Source organism: Petaurus breviceps, unplaced genomic scaffold (genome assembly GCF_028583685.1).
Source record: "Petaurus breviceps papuanus isolate PSGF00001 unplaced genomic scaffold, PetGlider_PUasm1.0 98, whole genome shotgun sequence".
NCBI lineage: Eukaryota > Metazoa > Chordata > Mammalia > Diprotodontia > Petauridae > Petaurus > Petaurus breviceps.
Genome location: NW_027187460.1, coordinates 34377891 through 34394825, shown reverse-complemented (window position 1 = coordinate 34394825; position 16935 = coordinate 34377891). Strand labels below are relative to the sequence as shown.

Genomic DNA, 16935 nt, shown 5'->3' with positions numbered 1-16935 from the left:
TGTTTTATGGACCAACTGGCAGGGCATGACCTTGGGTCCTTCCTGTCTATAACACTGCTTCTGTCTAGGATTACTGACTCAGTGATTCTCTTCCAGCCTCAAACTCCCTGGTACTTTCTTAGGAATGATAAAAGGAGTCAGCTGCCAAGACCTGTTTCTTCCAATGCTTCGAGAGTCCTTGTTTCATCTGGGTGAGCATTCCTCCTACAGCTGCAGAGAGCAGCCCCTCTATGCCTTTCTACCATGGTTTTCCTGATGTTGTGGCTGAAAAAAAAGTCACTAGCTACTGGCTAATCCTCTGGTGATGACCTTTTTGGAACCTTAGCTGGGCTGGTTCTTAGATGATAGCAACTCCACCTCAGCTTTTCCATTATCTTAAAGAAACTTATTTTGAAAATTATCAAACCTCTCTTGGTCTTCTTTGCCTCCCAATCATCTCTCCTCAAATCTTAACCGTCTCTCCCCCAATCAAGTCAAGACATAAAGCATTTAACAAATACTATTTGCCAGAAACTGTAATAAATTCTGGAGGTATATACAAAAAAAAACAAAGATAGTCTCTGATAGGGGCAGCTATGTGGCACAGCAAATAGAGCACTGGCCCTGGAGTCAGGAGGACCTGAGTTCAAATGTGGCTTCAGACACTTAACATTTACTTGTGACTCTGGGTAAATGTAATGGTAATGGGTATTTGAAGATCTTCCCTTCCCCTTAAAAAGCCTAAGGGAATTTGAAGACCTTCCCTGCTTTGAAAATATACGCTGCTCCCTAACTAGCTGAATCTAATTACATGGAGCCTGTGATGGGAGGAATTTGTATAAGGGTGGAACAGAACCCACAGGAAGCTGGGAGTAAGAGCAGGTAGACATGGTTGGGAGAAGAGGCCGCTTCTGAGGCTTGTGAGTAAATATTGGTCTTGTGTTGGTTTGTGGGAAGGCTAAAGGATGGTGTGGCTCTCTGTTGTGTTGTGGTGTATTAACTTCTATGTTACTATGATGGATTCAGTTTCCTGGTATTGAGATTTAATTTTCTGTCTCAATAAATATTTTGCTTCTGTGTTCTTTATGGAGAGTCTGTTATATTTTGTGATCTAGCACTATGCAGGTATATTTATAGTGACCACTGGTGCTGTAAATATTGCACTCGTGCTACAGTAAGTCACTTAACCCTGATTGTCTTGCAAAAAAAGAAAGAAAAAGAAAAAAACATATAAGAGAACAGAAAAGGTGGGGAGGGATGGGGTACCTACACAGAGGAATGGTGGCAAAATCTGGAAAGAACAGCCTGGGCTCTTCTTCAAAATGGAGCTTCTCGAAGGAACTTACCAGTGCAAGAAGTGGCAGAAAGAAAATCAAGCTGAAGCATAATTGCTCGTTCATTCATTCATTCATTCACTCATTCATTCAATAAATATTTATCAGGAGCCAGTGTAAGGAACTATGATAGATGCTATGGATACAAAGATAGTATGACACTGCACTCAAGAAACTTAAAATGCAAAAGATTGGGTCAAAGCCTTCCCCAATTTGATGCCATCTATCATTTCCAGGCTTACTTCATATGACTGTCCTCTGTTCACTTTCAAAAAAATGTATAATTTAAAGAGAGGAAGGAGAAACTGCTTTGCTTTACATTCAATGCTCTTGTAATTTTGACACCACTCAAACATCTAAGCTTGAATGCTCCCCTTTTTTGCATTCAAAATTCCAGCCAAAATGGGTTACAATCTGCACCTCGTCCCCCAGGCCATGCCTTGTACCCTCTTACCTCTGAGTCCTTACTCACTTATTCTATGCCTTATGAATGAAATATCCTTTGTCTCCCTCTTCAACCTTTTTCATGAAGCCTTCCCTTATGCTTTTGGTTTGTAATGACTTACCCCCTCAATTTTCATATATTGTTTTGCTTTGCAATTATCTCACATATATTTGCATTATATTCATATGTATTTTTGTCACCCCTATGAGATCATAAGCTTGTTTAAGGACAAAGTTCCTAGGTGATCTAAACTTTGAATCTTTTCCAGTCTTTAGTGCTCTCTACAGATATTTAATATCTCTTTATAGCTCTTCATTAACAGAATAACCATTTGTACAATAAAAGTAACATTCTAAAGACAAATGATTTTGAAAGACTAAAGAACTCTGATAAATGCAATAATCAAACAAATTTCCAAGAACCAATGGTGATACTAATGTGTTACATTAACCAAGGATGTAGAATGAATGGGGATGTATGTATGACTGTAGAACCATTTTTGACCATGGTCAGTATGAGAATTTGTTTTGCTTGACTATGTGTATGTATGAGAATATGTATGTATGTGTATATGCACATACATACATATACATTTACATGCACACACATTTATGTATGTTATATAAATATGTGCGAATATTTACACATACACATGTATGTGTGTATTAAATTTTTCTCTTTTTTCTTTTTTTTTTTTTTGCAGTAGTGAAGGTAGAAAGGAGAGAAAAGAAACGTTTGCTAATTCAAAAAATAAAGAAATTTAGTAAAGTTGACTGGATTCATCTGGGGTAGCAAGGAGATGGAAACAGTAAAGAAAACTCCCAAAGCTTCAAGCCTGAGTGAATGAATTAAAAAACATTTTCTAGCCACTTATTAGGTGCAAACCATGGTGCTAAGTGCTTGGAATACAAATAGGAAAGTAAGTCCTACTCCCAAGGAGTTCACATTCTAACAGAAGGGATCATACAAGGAGGAAGTTGCAATAATAATCCCAGTGGAAAGGCTCAGGGGTCCTTAGGATAAAGCAGCAAGGCAGATATTTAGGCATCTTCTTTAGAATCATTTCCATGAATAGAATCACAAATAACAATGTAATGATATTTGTAGTGTGCTGTCCTAGAAATCAGGTATCCTGAATTCTAGTTTGAGCTTTGATGCTATTGTACTTCTCTGAACCTTAGTTCTTTCATCTGTAACATGAAGGGGCTGGCTTCAATGAACCCTCAAATCCCTCCCAGGCCGAGGATCCTATCAAGACTAACCAAAATATGACCATGGGCAAGAGGAGTCAATATGACTGCGGAGAGGGGCTATGATGAATTAAATTTTAGACACAGCACAGGACATCCAAATTGAAATGTGCTTTAGAATGTTGAAAAAAATGGGACTGAGATACAGGTAAGAAGTTGATGTAAGGGATTTGGAAATCGTCTAGAAAGGTGATTCTTGAATTTATTAGTAGTGGCAAGAGGTCTAGAATTACATTCAGAGGACTGGAGTTCAAATTCTGGCCTGTCTTGGTCTCATTTTCCTCATTTGTAAGACAGTTTGGACTAGATGGTCCCTAAAGTCTTTTCTAACTAAGAGTATGATTTGTTAATCCTAGGAGTGAATTAATTCAACCAGAGAGTGGGTGATGGAGTTGCAAAGAACAAGCAGGGATTCATAGAAACCCAGGGGAGCATTTCAAAAGAGGAGGTTTCATATGACACCAAGAATCCAAGGAGGATGAAAATAGAAAAGACCAGTGGGTTTGGCAAGAGGATCACTGGTTAGCTTTAGGCTAGTAGTTCCAAGAAAGTGGGAGGTAATGTTAGTGAGGTTTCAGGGCTTAAAAAAGGAATAGGCAGGGGACAGAGAGTGGAAGAATATTCAGAAAGTTTTGCAGTGAAAAGTACAGTGATTGGATGGTAGCCAAATGAATGGCAAGACTAGATGAAGCTTTTCTTAAGGTAGGGGAGACCTGAATATTACCGAAGGTAGAAGATAAGTTAAATCAGTTCCTCTGAGACAGAAGGAAAAGGAAGAGAGGACATAGAGACAGTGATATGTTGAACACTAAAACTGTATTGAACAAAATTTAATATTTGATGATTCAGAAAATAATTCAGGATACTGCTGTGTTTCAGGGTTATGAGCATCAATTACTATTTTTCAGCAGATTCACAGAAGTGCCGGTTAATTCTGGCTGAGTTTAGTGAAAATTATGAATTAGGTGAAAGTTTTTTCTTCACTGCCTGTTATGGGAATGGGAATTTAAGATCTTCCCTGCCCCTTGGTCCTTTGATGGTCTTAAGTGACTCTGAGAACCTTCCTTGATTTGAAAATATACTCTGCCCCCTAATAGGCTGAGTGTGGTTACCTGGAGCCTGTGGCGGGAGGCTTATTTTTCAGGAATTCCCACACCTTGGTACAGGAGAAGGCTATATATACCCTGATGTGAGGTTTTGTTTTGGGGCTCACTTTGAGAAGAGTTGTATGATTTGACCAGACAAGACTGTGGGCAGCCATTGAGCCCCCTGGCTTTGAAAACCCAGATGTTGATGTTTTCCTCTCTGGTAACTAACTAGGTATGGATGTAATGGTCAGGCAGCTGGAAGCCTGTCTGCTGATCTGTTTCTGTCTGTATTTTTTGTCTGCTTGTAACTTGTTTGTATTCTCTGAAGTTCGGGATGCTGACCTTTTCCCCCTGAACTAGGTAAATAATTTTGATTAAAGGAAGATTGTTAATCCATTTTGAGTTGCTTTCCTTTAGAAAAGCAGATCTAAGTACCTGTGTTGGCAGCCACCCTGGGTATACTAGGGTGCTTGCTGCTACACTGCTTCTAACACTATTTTCTATATTCTCTCCTTACTCTGATACTCCCCTACATGAAAGTGTCCAGAGCTTTCCAGCTGCAAAGCTTCACCCCTAAATCTGCTTTCACCTACTGTACCATATGTTATAGGTTTTTTTTTTTTGTTGTTGTTGTTCTGTCTCTTTTTTTCCCTGCTAGAAACTATTCAGCTCCCTTTTGTGTCTTTCTTGGCTTCCCTCATCACAATAAAAGCTCCTTGAGGGTGGGGGTTATCTTTCTTTTTTGCTTGTATTTGTGTCTCCAGTGCTTAGTTCAATTCTTGGCACATAAAGCACTTAATATAGTCAGTTTTCAACTTTTGTGGGGGTTGGGGACTAGGCAGAATATAACATTCCAAGAAAATGGTGCAAACCTAGAAAAAAAATGTGAATGTTGATACATTGAATCTATAGGAAATAAAGGGTTAGGTTCCTTGCAACCACAAAAAACTGTAATCTTTTGCTAGAGATTGTTGAAAATATACTTTTTTGCATAAAATTCTTTTAAACAAAATATTAATTCTGATAATATGTACTTTTGCTAACACTGTAACCATTAAATAACCCATAAAATGAAGTACACAAAATAAAACTGGTAAAATGCAAAACATTTTTTCTTACTAGTAATTCCCTAGAATTCTGTGTTTTTTTGTGTTAACATCTCGATAAAAATAAACATTGGTTTCAGACAATAATATACTGCTGTAAACTTCTTTACCCTGGCTGCCCTCTGAAAGCCAAGGGAGAGGTTGCTTGGACTTTAGTCACTACTGTTGGAAGATGCCGACAATGGAGAGCCCTCAACATCATGTCCGATGCTCCAAATACATCAGAACAAGACCAGCGAAGCTCCTAGTAGGATACCTGCTGTTCTATAAACTTGCATGCATCCTGCTTCTTATTGTTTTTCCTCTACTGCGCATAGCTACAAATGTAGGTTGTCAATGAGAAAGTGAAAATGAGGTTACTTAATAAAATCGCACAAATGCTGGAAGTCACACAAGTTAAATGTGTGAATGTTAAGGAATGACTGCAAATGCTTGCCTTCCTTTCTTCTTCCTTCCTAAACTTATCTGTTCATTGGCCCCATTGCCCAAGCATGCGGCTCAATGACTAGATAGATACTTTGATACATTCTACATAATGCCTAGTTAGTGGTTCAATGTTTATGGATGCTCAATTTATATATGCATATTCACTTATATACAGTATATGTTTTCCAAATGATATTTGCATTTTAACAATGCCTTCACTCAAAAACATTACCTGTATGATACTGTAGGGTCAGTGGAAGTTTTATTTTTTTTAAGTAGGTAGTGGTTTGTTTCTCCAGACATAAGGGCACCACAGCTCTGATTAATGGAATATTATCTGACAAACAGTTTGTTGTTTGAATAATCTAGGGTCACGGACATGAACTTCCATGTTTGTTATAACTTTTTCTTTTATGCTAATACCTTAAAGGTTTGGCTATGTTTCCATAAGACAAATATTCCATGCCCTAGAAATAAATTCCAACTTGACACACGTGGACAACCAAATGGTAACTCAAACAAGTGAAAGTGGAGAGTTGGCAAAGTTTCTCCAGTTGGAAGCAGGTAAGTGAATAGGAAAGATGGTGGCTGATTATTAATCTCTCCTGATGACTAAATATAAACCAAAGTTCTGAAAATATAGCAAGAGTTGTTTAAGAGAACATGAAATAACTTCCAAATAGGGCTGAAAAGAAGCAGGAGCAGATTTTCCTTTTTCCCAATGATCTTCTTCAAGAGAGGTAATTGTTGGGGCAGCAAGGTGGTTTAGTGAATAGAGTCAGAGGATCCGAGCTCAAATTCAGCCTCAGACACTTGACACTAGCTGTGTGTCCTTGGGCAAGTCACTTAATCTCAACTGCCCTGCCTTACCCTTTCCAAGAGAGAGAGAGAGAGAGAGAGAGAGAGAGAGAGAGAATTGTCTATACACTTGTTTTCTACTTTACTGGTTCCCTGAACGTATTTTCAAATTCCCAAGTCTTGTATCAGCCCTCTACCAAAGAAAATGAAATTACAGAGTAGGTAGCAAACCATTCCTATGGCTGGATGGTAGGGGAGAAGAATAGAGCTTTCCATGATCTCCTCGAAATGCTTTAGTGATATTTGAGAAATAGGTAGGGAAAGCCTACTTGAAAAAAAGGCTTATGATTTCTTTGAGCATTTTGAATGTTATTTGGATTCAGTATCATGGAGGAGATAGGACAGTGGACTAGAAGTCAAGAAGATCCAGGTTCAAACCCTGCCTCAGATAGTTATTAGCTGTGTGATTCAGGGAAAAGCAACTTCTCCCCACCTCAATTTCATCATATGCAAATAAGAGGATTGGTCTAGATAGCTTCTGAGGTCCATTTCAACTCTGGGTCTGTGATGCTATCCCTGAATTTGACTCTTTACCTGCTAGACCTTTTGTGCTTAGCTACATTCCCATGGAGGCTAATCTAGTTCAGTTTTGCTCACTATCAAGTGACACAGTCAGTCAACCAATAAGCATTTATTAAACACTTATTACTGTGTGCCAGGCAATGTGGTAGGTGCTAAGAATACAAGGAAAGATAAACATCGCCCCCTCCTATACTGTCCACATACTCACAAACTGCTCTCAAGGGGCTCATAGTCTAATGGGAGAGTTAATATGCAAACAACTATTTACACACAAGTTATAGACAGAATAAACTGGGAGTCATTTCAGAAGGAAGGCACTACTATTAAAGGGGACTGTGAAAGGCTTCTTACAGAAGGCAGAATGTTAGCTGAAATAGGAAGGAAGCCAGGGAAGCCAGCAGGCAGAGACAAGGTTTCCAAGCATGGAGTCAGGAGACAGATTTGATGTCAGAAAGTGAAGAGTAATTCAGAGGACTTTTGATGAGAGTCAACAAGGAGAGTATAAAAGCTGGCTTAAAGCTTAACATTAAAAAACAAAAACAAAAACCCAAAGATCTTGGCAATTGCTCTCATCACTTCCTGGCAAATAGAGGGAGAAGAAATGGTAGCAGTGTCACATTTCATATTCTTCGGCTCAAAGATCACTGCAGATGGCGACTGCAGCCATGAAATTAAAAGACACTTGCTCCTTGGAAGGAAAGCTATGGCAACCCTGGACAACATACTCAAAAGCAGATATATAACTGTGCCAACAAAGGTCCATATGGTCAAAGTTATGGTTTTCCCAGTAGTAATGTTTGTCAGTGAGAGATGGACTATAAGGAAAACTGAGCTCTGCAGAATCAATGCTAAAGAAGACTTTTGAGACACCCTTCCACAGCAAGGAGATCAAACCAGTCAATACTTAAAGAAATTAATTCAGGCTATTCACTGGAATATCAAATACTGAAGCTGACGCTTAAATACTTTGGCCACATACCGAGGAAATGCGACTCATTGGAAAAGACCCTAATATGAAGAATGAAGGCCAAAAGAAAAAAGATGGTAGAAAATGAGATGGATAGATATTATCAAGGAAACAATAAACATAAACTTGGACAGACTTCTAGAGATAGTGGAGGACAGAAGGGCCTGGTGTGCTGTGGTCCTTGGGGTCACAAAGAATCAGATACGACTGAGGAACAACAAGAAACAGAATTGCTTCTTTCTCAACATGTGGCTGTCTCTCCATTTAGAATGAGATAGTACTGGCAACTTGTGGCCTTTGATTTGCCAAAGGCTGGTCAATTTATTTGCTTCTGCTATGGGCTTGCCCCAAAACCTAGAAAGAATCTTGTTCAATTCAACACAACAAACAACTTGGGAAGATTTTTATGAACTGATACAAAAGTGAAGTGAAGTGAGGCAGAACCAGGAGAATAATGTACACAGTACTGCCTGTTCAGATCTTTTGACCATTTGGGGAACAGCTTTAATTTTTGTACATTTGGTTTGCCTCTCTATATAATTGAGAAATGAGGCTTTTACCAGAGAAATTTCTTTTAGGAGATGAACAATGCATTTTTAAACTTCTACTTTGCCTTCTTGTTCTAAGATATCTGTGAAGATTTTCTTTATAACTTTTTGAAATATCTAGGGTCTATTTTTTAAAATCATGTTTTTTTTCCTCAATCTATTTTCCAGGCTAGTTGTTCTTCCTGTGAGATATTTCACATTTACTTCTATTTTTTCAGTTTTTTTTTTTACTTTTTTCGATTGATTTTGATGTTCCATGGAATCATTAGCTTCTACTTATCCAATTCTAATTTTTAAATAATATTTTATTTTCCCCAATTACATGTAAAAAATAATTTTAAACACTTTTTAAAAATATAAGTTCCAAGTTCTCTCCCTCCCTCTCTTCTCTGACCTCTCCCTGAAACAACAGTAAGCAATCTGATATAGGTTATGTATGTGCAATCATGTAAAACATATTTCCATATTAGTCATTTTGTGGAAGAAAATGAAAGAAAAAGAAAGGAAGGAAGGAAGGAAGGAAGGAAGGAAGGAAGGAAGGAAGGAAGGAAGGAAGGAAGGAGAAAAGAAGAAGGAAGGCAGGAAGAAAAAAATAGAATGCTTCAGTTTGTATTCTGACTCCATCAGTTCCTTCTCTGGAGGTGGGTAGGATTTTCCATCATGAGTCCTTTGAGATTATCTTAGATTATTATATTGCTTAGAATAGCTAAATCACATCATCATATAATATCGCTGTTACTGTATACAATATTCTCCTGGTTCTGCTCACTTCACTTTGCATCATGTTTTTCTGAAATCAGTCTGATTGTCATTTCTTATGGCACAATGGCTATTACAATCATATGCCACAACTTGTTCAGCAACTTGATGGGCTTGATGTCCAATTCTTAGTTACCATGAAAAGAGCTGCTATAAATACCCTTGTACAAATAGGTCCTTTTCTTTTTTCCTTTGAGAAAAAAATCTCTTTGGAATACACACCTATGAGTGGTTTTGCTAGGTGAAAGGGTATGCACAGTTTTATAGTCCTTTGGGTCTAGTTCCAAATTGCTCCAGAGTTACTGGATCATTTCACAATTCCACCAGCAGTACATTAATGTTCCAATTTTCCCACATTCCTTTCAACATTTACCATTTTCTTTTTCTGTCATATTAGCCAATCTGGTAGGTATAAGGTGGTATCTTAGAGTTGTTTCAATTTGCATTTCTCTAATCAATAACAATTTAGGACTTTTTTATATGATACATAGCTTTGATTTCTTTGTTTAAAAACTGCCAATTCATATCCTTTGACCATATGTCAATAGGAGAAATGACTTGTATTCCTATAGATTTGAGTCAATTCCCTGTATATTTGAGAAATGAGGGCTCTATCAGAGATACTTACTGTAACCCCCCCTCAATTTTCTGTGTTCCATCTAATTTTGATCACATTGTTTTTTTCATGCAAACCCTTTGAAATTTAATATAATCAAAATTATTCATTTTACCTTTCCTAATGCTTTCTATCTCTCTAATCCTAATTTTTAAGGGGTTATTTTCTTTAATGAAGTTTTTTTTTTACCTCTTTTATCATCAGGCAAATTTTGATTTTTAAAGACTTATTTTCTTCAGCTATTTTTGTGCTTCTTTTACCAAGCTGCTAATTCTTTTTTCATAATTTTCTTGAATAGCTTTCATTTCTTTTCCCAATTTTTACTCTACTGTTCTTATTTGATAAAAAAAATTTTTTTGCCTTTATAAAAAAATCTCTTTCTTTAGTTCTTCTAGGAATTCTTTTTGGGTTTTATCTGATCTGCATTTTTCTCTGGGGCTTTGTTTGTAGATCTTTTCAAGTCATTGTCTTCTGCATTTTTGTCATATCATAATAGAAACTTTTTATGGTCATGTCCACCTGCTGCTTTCACAGCTCAGTAGGGGCCTATAAGGTAGTGTGTGACACATGGAGAGTTCTCTTCACTGCCCTCTTGGTCTGCATTCTGATCTCTTGGGTAGAGCCCCTGCTCCCCCATAACCATAACCATTCCCCTCTCTCCCTGGAACTGCAACCCAGAACTGGATAATAGACAACAGATCTACAGATGGCACCCATTCCTGCTCCTAGTATTAGTACAAGGATCCAGTGAGATCTCTTTCTTTCCAGGTTGTTAAGTCCCCTTATGATCCCTGGGACATAGGTGACTTCCTATGGCTGTTGCTGAAACTACTGGCACCACTTCTGCTCCACTATATGCTCCAGTCCATCCTGCATGCAGGTGTCTACAGATTTCTTTTGCTATCTTCCTAAGCTGTCTTGGGCTGGAAAAATATATCACTGTGACTTTTAATAGGCTTTCCTACACAGAATTCAGTTTGTGCATTTTTAGAATCATATGGAAGGAATGTATTGGGAGAGCTTGGGAAAATGATGGCTTCACTCCACAATCTTCCAAAAGAAAATTTCCAAGTTGTCAGGGCTGGGAAAGCTTCCTAAAGAGGGTCACACTGGGTCTTAGAGGTAAAGTAGGATTTCAATTGATAGCAGAGGCAGGAAGGGTGGGAATCTTAGGCACAGAGAATGGTGGTGCTATCTGACTTGCTCAGGAGAAGGTATGGCTACAGAGTAGTATACAAAAAAACAGATCAAAGTGAGATAAAATTAGGAAGGAAGGGTGGCACCAGATTGTGGAAGGCTTGGAGGGACAGGTTAAGGATTTTGGATTTTATTCAATTAGAAAGGTTTTCAGCTTTAATGGCCATTTTTAGAGTGAAGGCATTGATTCTCATAAAGGTCTTTTAAAATTCAAATATGTTGCTTAGGAGGAATAATATTGTATCACATTAGCACCTCATAATGTATTAGTGCAGATGAATTTATCAGATTAGGTAACTGAAACCTTGGAAAGGAAGCCTCAGGGTATAGGACAGTTTTACGTGAGGAGGGGGAGGAAGTTTGGAACTGTCCAAAACAAAGGTTCAGATCTGGAACATCCAGATAAGGTACCTGAATGGGTTGGGACCTATATAGCCAGGCAATCTTCCTCTCCTGCCCCAATCCCCATGTCTGCAAAAAAGAAAGGGAGATGAACTGAACAGAAGAAAACTCAGCTGACTTCACAATTTTCCCTACCTCTGGCCCTGCTTGTGTGTTCCTGCCCACATGGCTTTGCTTCTATTCTTTTCCCTTGTTCCACTGACTGATCCCTGTAGAGATATAATGAACAATGGTGAGGGGTGTGTTGGGAGGGGGAAAAGAGGGCAAGGCGTGTAAAAATGCAGCTTCTAATCCAACAAATATGTGTTGATACTCAGAAGGGGTTCAAGCAGGATCTTTGGAGCTAGTATGTGGAGAGAAGAACAAAAGGAGCACTGATCTGGGGGTTGAGATGGCAACTTTCTCCCCTTTGCATGCCCCATTGGCTCTCATTGTCAGCAACTGTGAAAATAGCCAATTATTTAGTCTGCTGGTGTGATGCAGCTGTCCCACACATGTTACAAATAAGGGCCAGTGAGTGGTTCCTATTTTTAGCATTTTAATGCAGATGCAAAGGTCACAGAAATTCCCCATTTGCTGGCTATTTTTCCCCTCCCACAGCAATCTCCCTCCTCTGCCTGAGTCTATTCCTTGAACAGCTATCTTTGCCAGTTAAGATGAATTAGGAAATCCTGACAAAAAGAAAAAAAAATTCACAATTCACTTATTTCTCATTTCTGGCTGACCTCCCCATGCCTTCCATGAATTGGCTGATATCATTATCTAGTGACGTGGGCTCCTGCTCAAATTCTTCCAGACATACCACTCCACATGAGAATTAAAAGCATACCTCTCTCTTGCCCAGAAAGAGAACCATGTAGACCAGGAGTTCTTAACCCTTAGAGGGTCTGTATCCCCAAGGGGGCTGTATATTTTTCAGCAGGTCCATGAAATGATAAAATATCTATCATCTATCTATCTATCTATCTATCTATCTATCTATCTGTCTGTCTGTCTGTCTGTCTGTCTGTCTGTCTGTCCATCCGTCCGTCCGTCCGTCCGTCTGTCTCTTTATCTATCCATCCATCCATCCATCCATCCATCTATCTATCTATCTAATCTTTATTTTCCCTAACCTCTAACAAATTGGAGGGAGCTAGTTGGCTCAATGGATAGAATATTGTGTCTGGAGTCAGGAAGGCTCATCTTTCTTAGTTCAAATCTGGCTTCAGATACTAGCTGTGTGACCCTGGGCAAGTCACTTAACCCTGTTTGCCTCAGTTTTCTTATCTGAAAAATAAACTAGAGAAGGAAATAACAAATCACTTGAGTATCTTTGCCAAGAAAACCCCAAATGGGGTCATGAAGAGTTGGACATGATTGAAACGATGAAACAGCAAAACTGAAGTTGAACACTTTCTTCAATTATTTAAAAATATTGTGAGAGAGGGTCTCCTGGGATTCCCCCAGACTAACAAAGGGGTCTATGATACACAGAAGAAGTTAAAACTCCTTGATCTAGACAAACCCCCTCATTTGACAAATGGAAAACCAGAGGCTTAAGGATATGATGTCACTTGCTTTAGAGATACATATTGGTAGAGCCAAGGTAAAAGGTCTGGTTCTGCTGAATGCTGGAGTCTGAGTGTGATAGGACAACAATGTTTCCCATTTATCTACTGCTTTACAGATATGATTTCAATTGATCCTTGCAACTACCTTGTGAGGAAGGCACTACATTATCCCCATTTGTTGTTGTTGTTCAGTCATTTCTGACTCTTCATGACTCCATTTGGGGTTTTCTTAGCAAAGATATTGGAGTGGTCTGCCATTTCCTCCTTCAGCTTTTTTTACAGATGAGAAAACTGAGTCAAACTGAGTCAAGTGACCCACTAGCTCAGGGTGACACAGCTAGTAAGTTTCCAAAGCCATATTTGAATTCAGGTCTTCCTGATGTCAGGCTCAGTGCCCTAATCACCATACCATCTAGCTACCCACAGGGAGGAGGAAATTGAAGAACAGAAAGGAGAGGCAATTTTTCATGGTGACAGAACTAGAAAGTGACTGAGGTGGTCAGACTCACTCCAAGTCTAGACCTTTCTCCACTAAGCTATGCTATATAACACCCCACCCTACCCCCTGCCAAATAAATAAAAGCCAAATTATTTCTTTCATATATACTTAGGATTAGGGGTTCATAGACTAGAGGTGGGAGGGACCTGAGAAGCCATCTAGTCCAACTCCCTCATTTTACAGGTGAGGATGATGTGCAGTGACCTACTCAAAGTCACATGGGTAGTAAGCATCAGAAACAAGGTTTGAACCCAGGCCCTCTGACTACAGAGCAAATGTTCTTTCCTCTTAAGTTTGTACTTAATATCACTGTAGAATGTGATCTCCTTAAGGATAGCAACTATTTTGTTTTTGTACTGATATTGCCCACACTTAGCATAGTACGTTGCATAGTAAACACTTATTGATTAATTGACATATGCATGCATTATATCAGTGTTCCAGGTTAATTACATACTAAAAACAATACAGATTTTTTGGGAAAGGAAATGGAAAGAATATTGACTCTAGAGATCTAATACCTGGACTCAACTTCTTCCTCTTATGTTTACTTGTGTATTCTTAGGCAAGTCTCTCGAAATGTCTCTGAGCTTCATTTTCCTCATCTGTAAGATGAGCCAATTGGACCACATGGTCTCCAAGCTCCCTTTCAGTTCTAGAGCTATGATCTCCCATTTGCTGTTGGAAAAACTGAAAAGTGAGGGCCTAGGGAAATGAAATACATATTCCCTCCCTTCCTTGCAGCACTGGAGAACATTTGTTGGACACCCACAAGAATTTGTGGACTGCCAGCCATACCTCCTGAATGTCCACAGTGTAGGAGATGGATGGCAGCTAGAAGGGAAAGCAGGAATAAAGCAGAGAAAGACCAGGCCACCTCACCTGTCTTCAGGGTCATTCAGAGCCATGTTCCGAGTCACGTAGCACATCTTGAGTGGGATGCATTTTTTGTCTCTGTGAAATGAGAGGGAGAGTGGCGACAGCGAATCCGAGTTGGTGCCTCCTAACCGCGGAGATTCCGGCGGGGGAGTCTCCCATCCGATCTCTGACACGGGAGAACCCTTCTTCACATAGGGGGTTGCTTCTCTCATGTATTTCACTACAAAGAGAGAGACAAAATACAAGAGAAAAAAGAATGTAGGTATCATTAGGCTTATACGATCAGAGGCTATGAGAGTTGCTGTAATGGGGGGAAATCACTGGATTTCTGGGCATCAATTTAGCGAGGACACAGGTAAACCAGAGGACAGAAAACCAGGATGGTGAAGGGTAGCAAGTCCAAGATATGTAAGGACCAATAGATTAATAGGAAAAACTGGGGACTGTTTACCCTGGAGAAAATATGTCTCAGATGCCACATGATAACTGCCAAGTATTTGAAGACATGTCCTGTGAAAGAAGGATTAGATTTGTTTTATTTGGTCTCAGAAATAATTCCATGAGCGATGTGTAGAAACTGCAAAGGGGAAAATGTAGATTCAATATCAGGAAAAACAACTTCCTAACAATTAAAACTGTGCCTAAAAATTATAATGGGCTGCCTTGGGAGGGAGCGGATCCCATCTCTGGACATCTTTAAACAGAAGTGTGTCTTTTTCTTTTTTTTGGCTGAAGACAACTAAAGTCCTTTCTAACTAGAAAACCCAGGTTTGAACACTGCTTCTGCCCTGTATTATTATTTTTTTTTACCTATATAACATTGGACAAGTCACTAAAAATATCTAGGCCTTGTTTTCCATGTTTGTAAAATTACAACATTTGTAGTAGATGGGCTCTACTACCTCTCTAGCTCTTAATCTATGTTCCTATGATCTAGTGATCATAGAGATCATTTGGTTCAATGATCAACTAGTCCAACCCCCTTTCCCCCCCACACCTCCATTTTAGGAAGGAAGAAATTGAGGCCCAGAGAAATGAAGTGACTTGCCCAAGACTGCAGTTAACTTATTGCAAAAACAAACAAACAAAAACTCATCTATTTATTTTTGCAAGGAAAAGTCACTTCACCCTGTTTGCCTCAGTTTCCTCATCTGTAAAATGAGCTGGAGAAGGAAATGGCAAACTGCTCCAGTGTCTTTGACAAGAAAACTCCAAAATGGGGTCATAAATAGTCAGACATGACTGAAAAATGACCCAACAAAAATCTAGCCGGGAAAGTTAGGTGGCGCAGTGAATAGAGCACTGGCCCTGGAGTCAGGAGGACCTGAGTTCAAATATGACCTCAGACACTTAACACAAAACTAGCTGTGTGACCTTGGGCAAGTCACTCAGCCCCAATTGCCCTATTGCCCTACCTTTCCCCCTCGGAAAAGCAAAAAAACAAAACAAAAGAAAAAAACCCCAACAGTCTAGCTGCCAACTCTCTCATCTTGGAGCCTGTGATTCTATAATTCTATTAATATATATATATATATATATATATATAAATGAACTCTGTTTTTATGCCCATCCCTCTAACAACCTACTGACCATATACTTTAATGCTCCAGTCAAATTGAACTTCTTGCTATTCCCCCAACATATCCTGTACTTTATAAACCATTTCTGTTCCTTTGTTCACATTGTATGGATTACTCAGTCCAATCTGTCTCTACCTGTTGAAATCCTTCAAGATCTTAAATATCACCTCCTACCTGCAGCTTGCTCTAATTCCCCTGGCATCTTCTTTCTACTAGAAATCTCTCTATTAATTATACCTTGTTTATCAATTCATTAAAGAAAACAGGGCGGGGGTGAGGGTTGGAATGAAATCCATTTAACTGGGAATAGTCAAAGCCCTGAATGCCAAGACAGAGCCAAACAGATGAACAGACTCAGTGAGAAACTATAAGGCTTCTCAGGGCAAGATTAAAAAAAGTCCCCGGGACCTCAGATTCAGGATACCTTTGGGTGGTCACAGGTAGAAAGGAATGAGAGATGGCTGCTCAGTGGATATAGACAGAGGGAGCCAGAACATTAGTCTGTAAATCAAAATTTTTTATAGTTTTATCATTTAAAATCATTTTTGTTATAAAGTCTGAAAGCTATTTATTTTTTCATTCAACAAACACTTATGTGTGAAGGAATGATAAACCACATATTAAGTACTTAACTATGCTCCTGGTGCAGTGTTAAGTGATGGGGATATAAATACATGTAACCAAAGCAGTCCCTACCCTCAGGAATCTTACATTCTAATGGAGAAAGACAAAACTTAAAGGGCAGATGGAAGAGGAGGGAGGTGGGGTGGGATTGGGATGCTGGAAGCTTTGTTTGGAAATGGCTAGGAAGTGGAGGGCTGAATTGTGTCCATAGAAGGAGAAGGAAAAAGGGCTAGGAAGAGGAAGGCTGAATTGTATCCAGAAAAGGAGAAGGAGAAAGGGCTAGGAAGTAGAAGGCTGAATTGT

At 39.0% G+C, this 16935-nt stretch overlaps 1 protein-coding gene across 3 annotated transcripts in view; it reads right to left on the bottom strand.

Moving 5' to 3' along the window:
• SNTB1 (syntrophin beta 1) overlaps nucleotides 1-16935 on the bottom strand; it is a 320298-nt gene that overhangs the window by 169942 nt on the left and 133421 nt on the right. For all 3 annotated transcript variants that reach the window (XR_011167045.1, XM_069081287.1, XM_069081286.1), the window contains exon 2: nucleotides 14432-14648. Coding sequence is in view for 2 of the 3 variants with exons in the window: in XM_069081287.1 (XP_068937388.1) it covers nucleotides 14432-14648 (217 nt within the window). In the remaining variant the exon portion in view is untranslated. The remainder of the gene's footprint in view (nucleotides 1-14431; nucleotides 14649-16935) is intronic.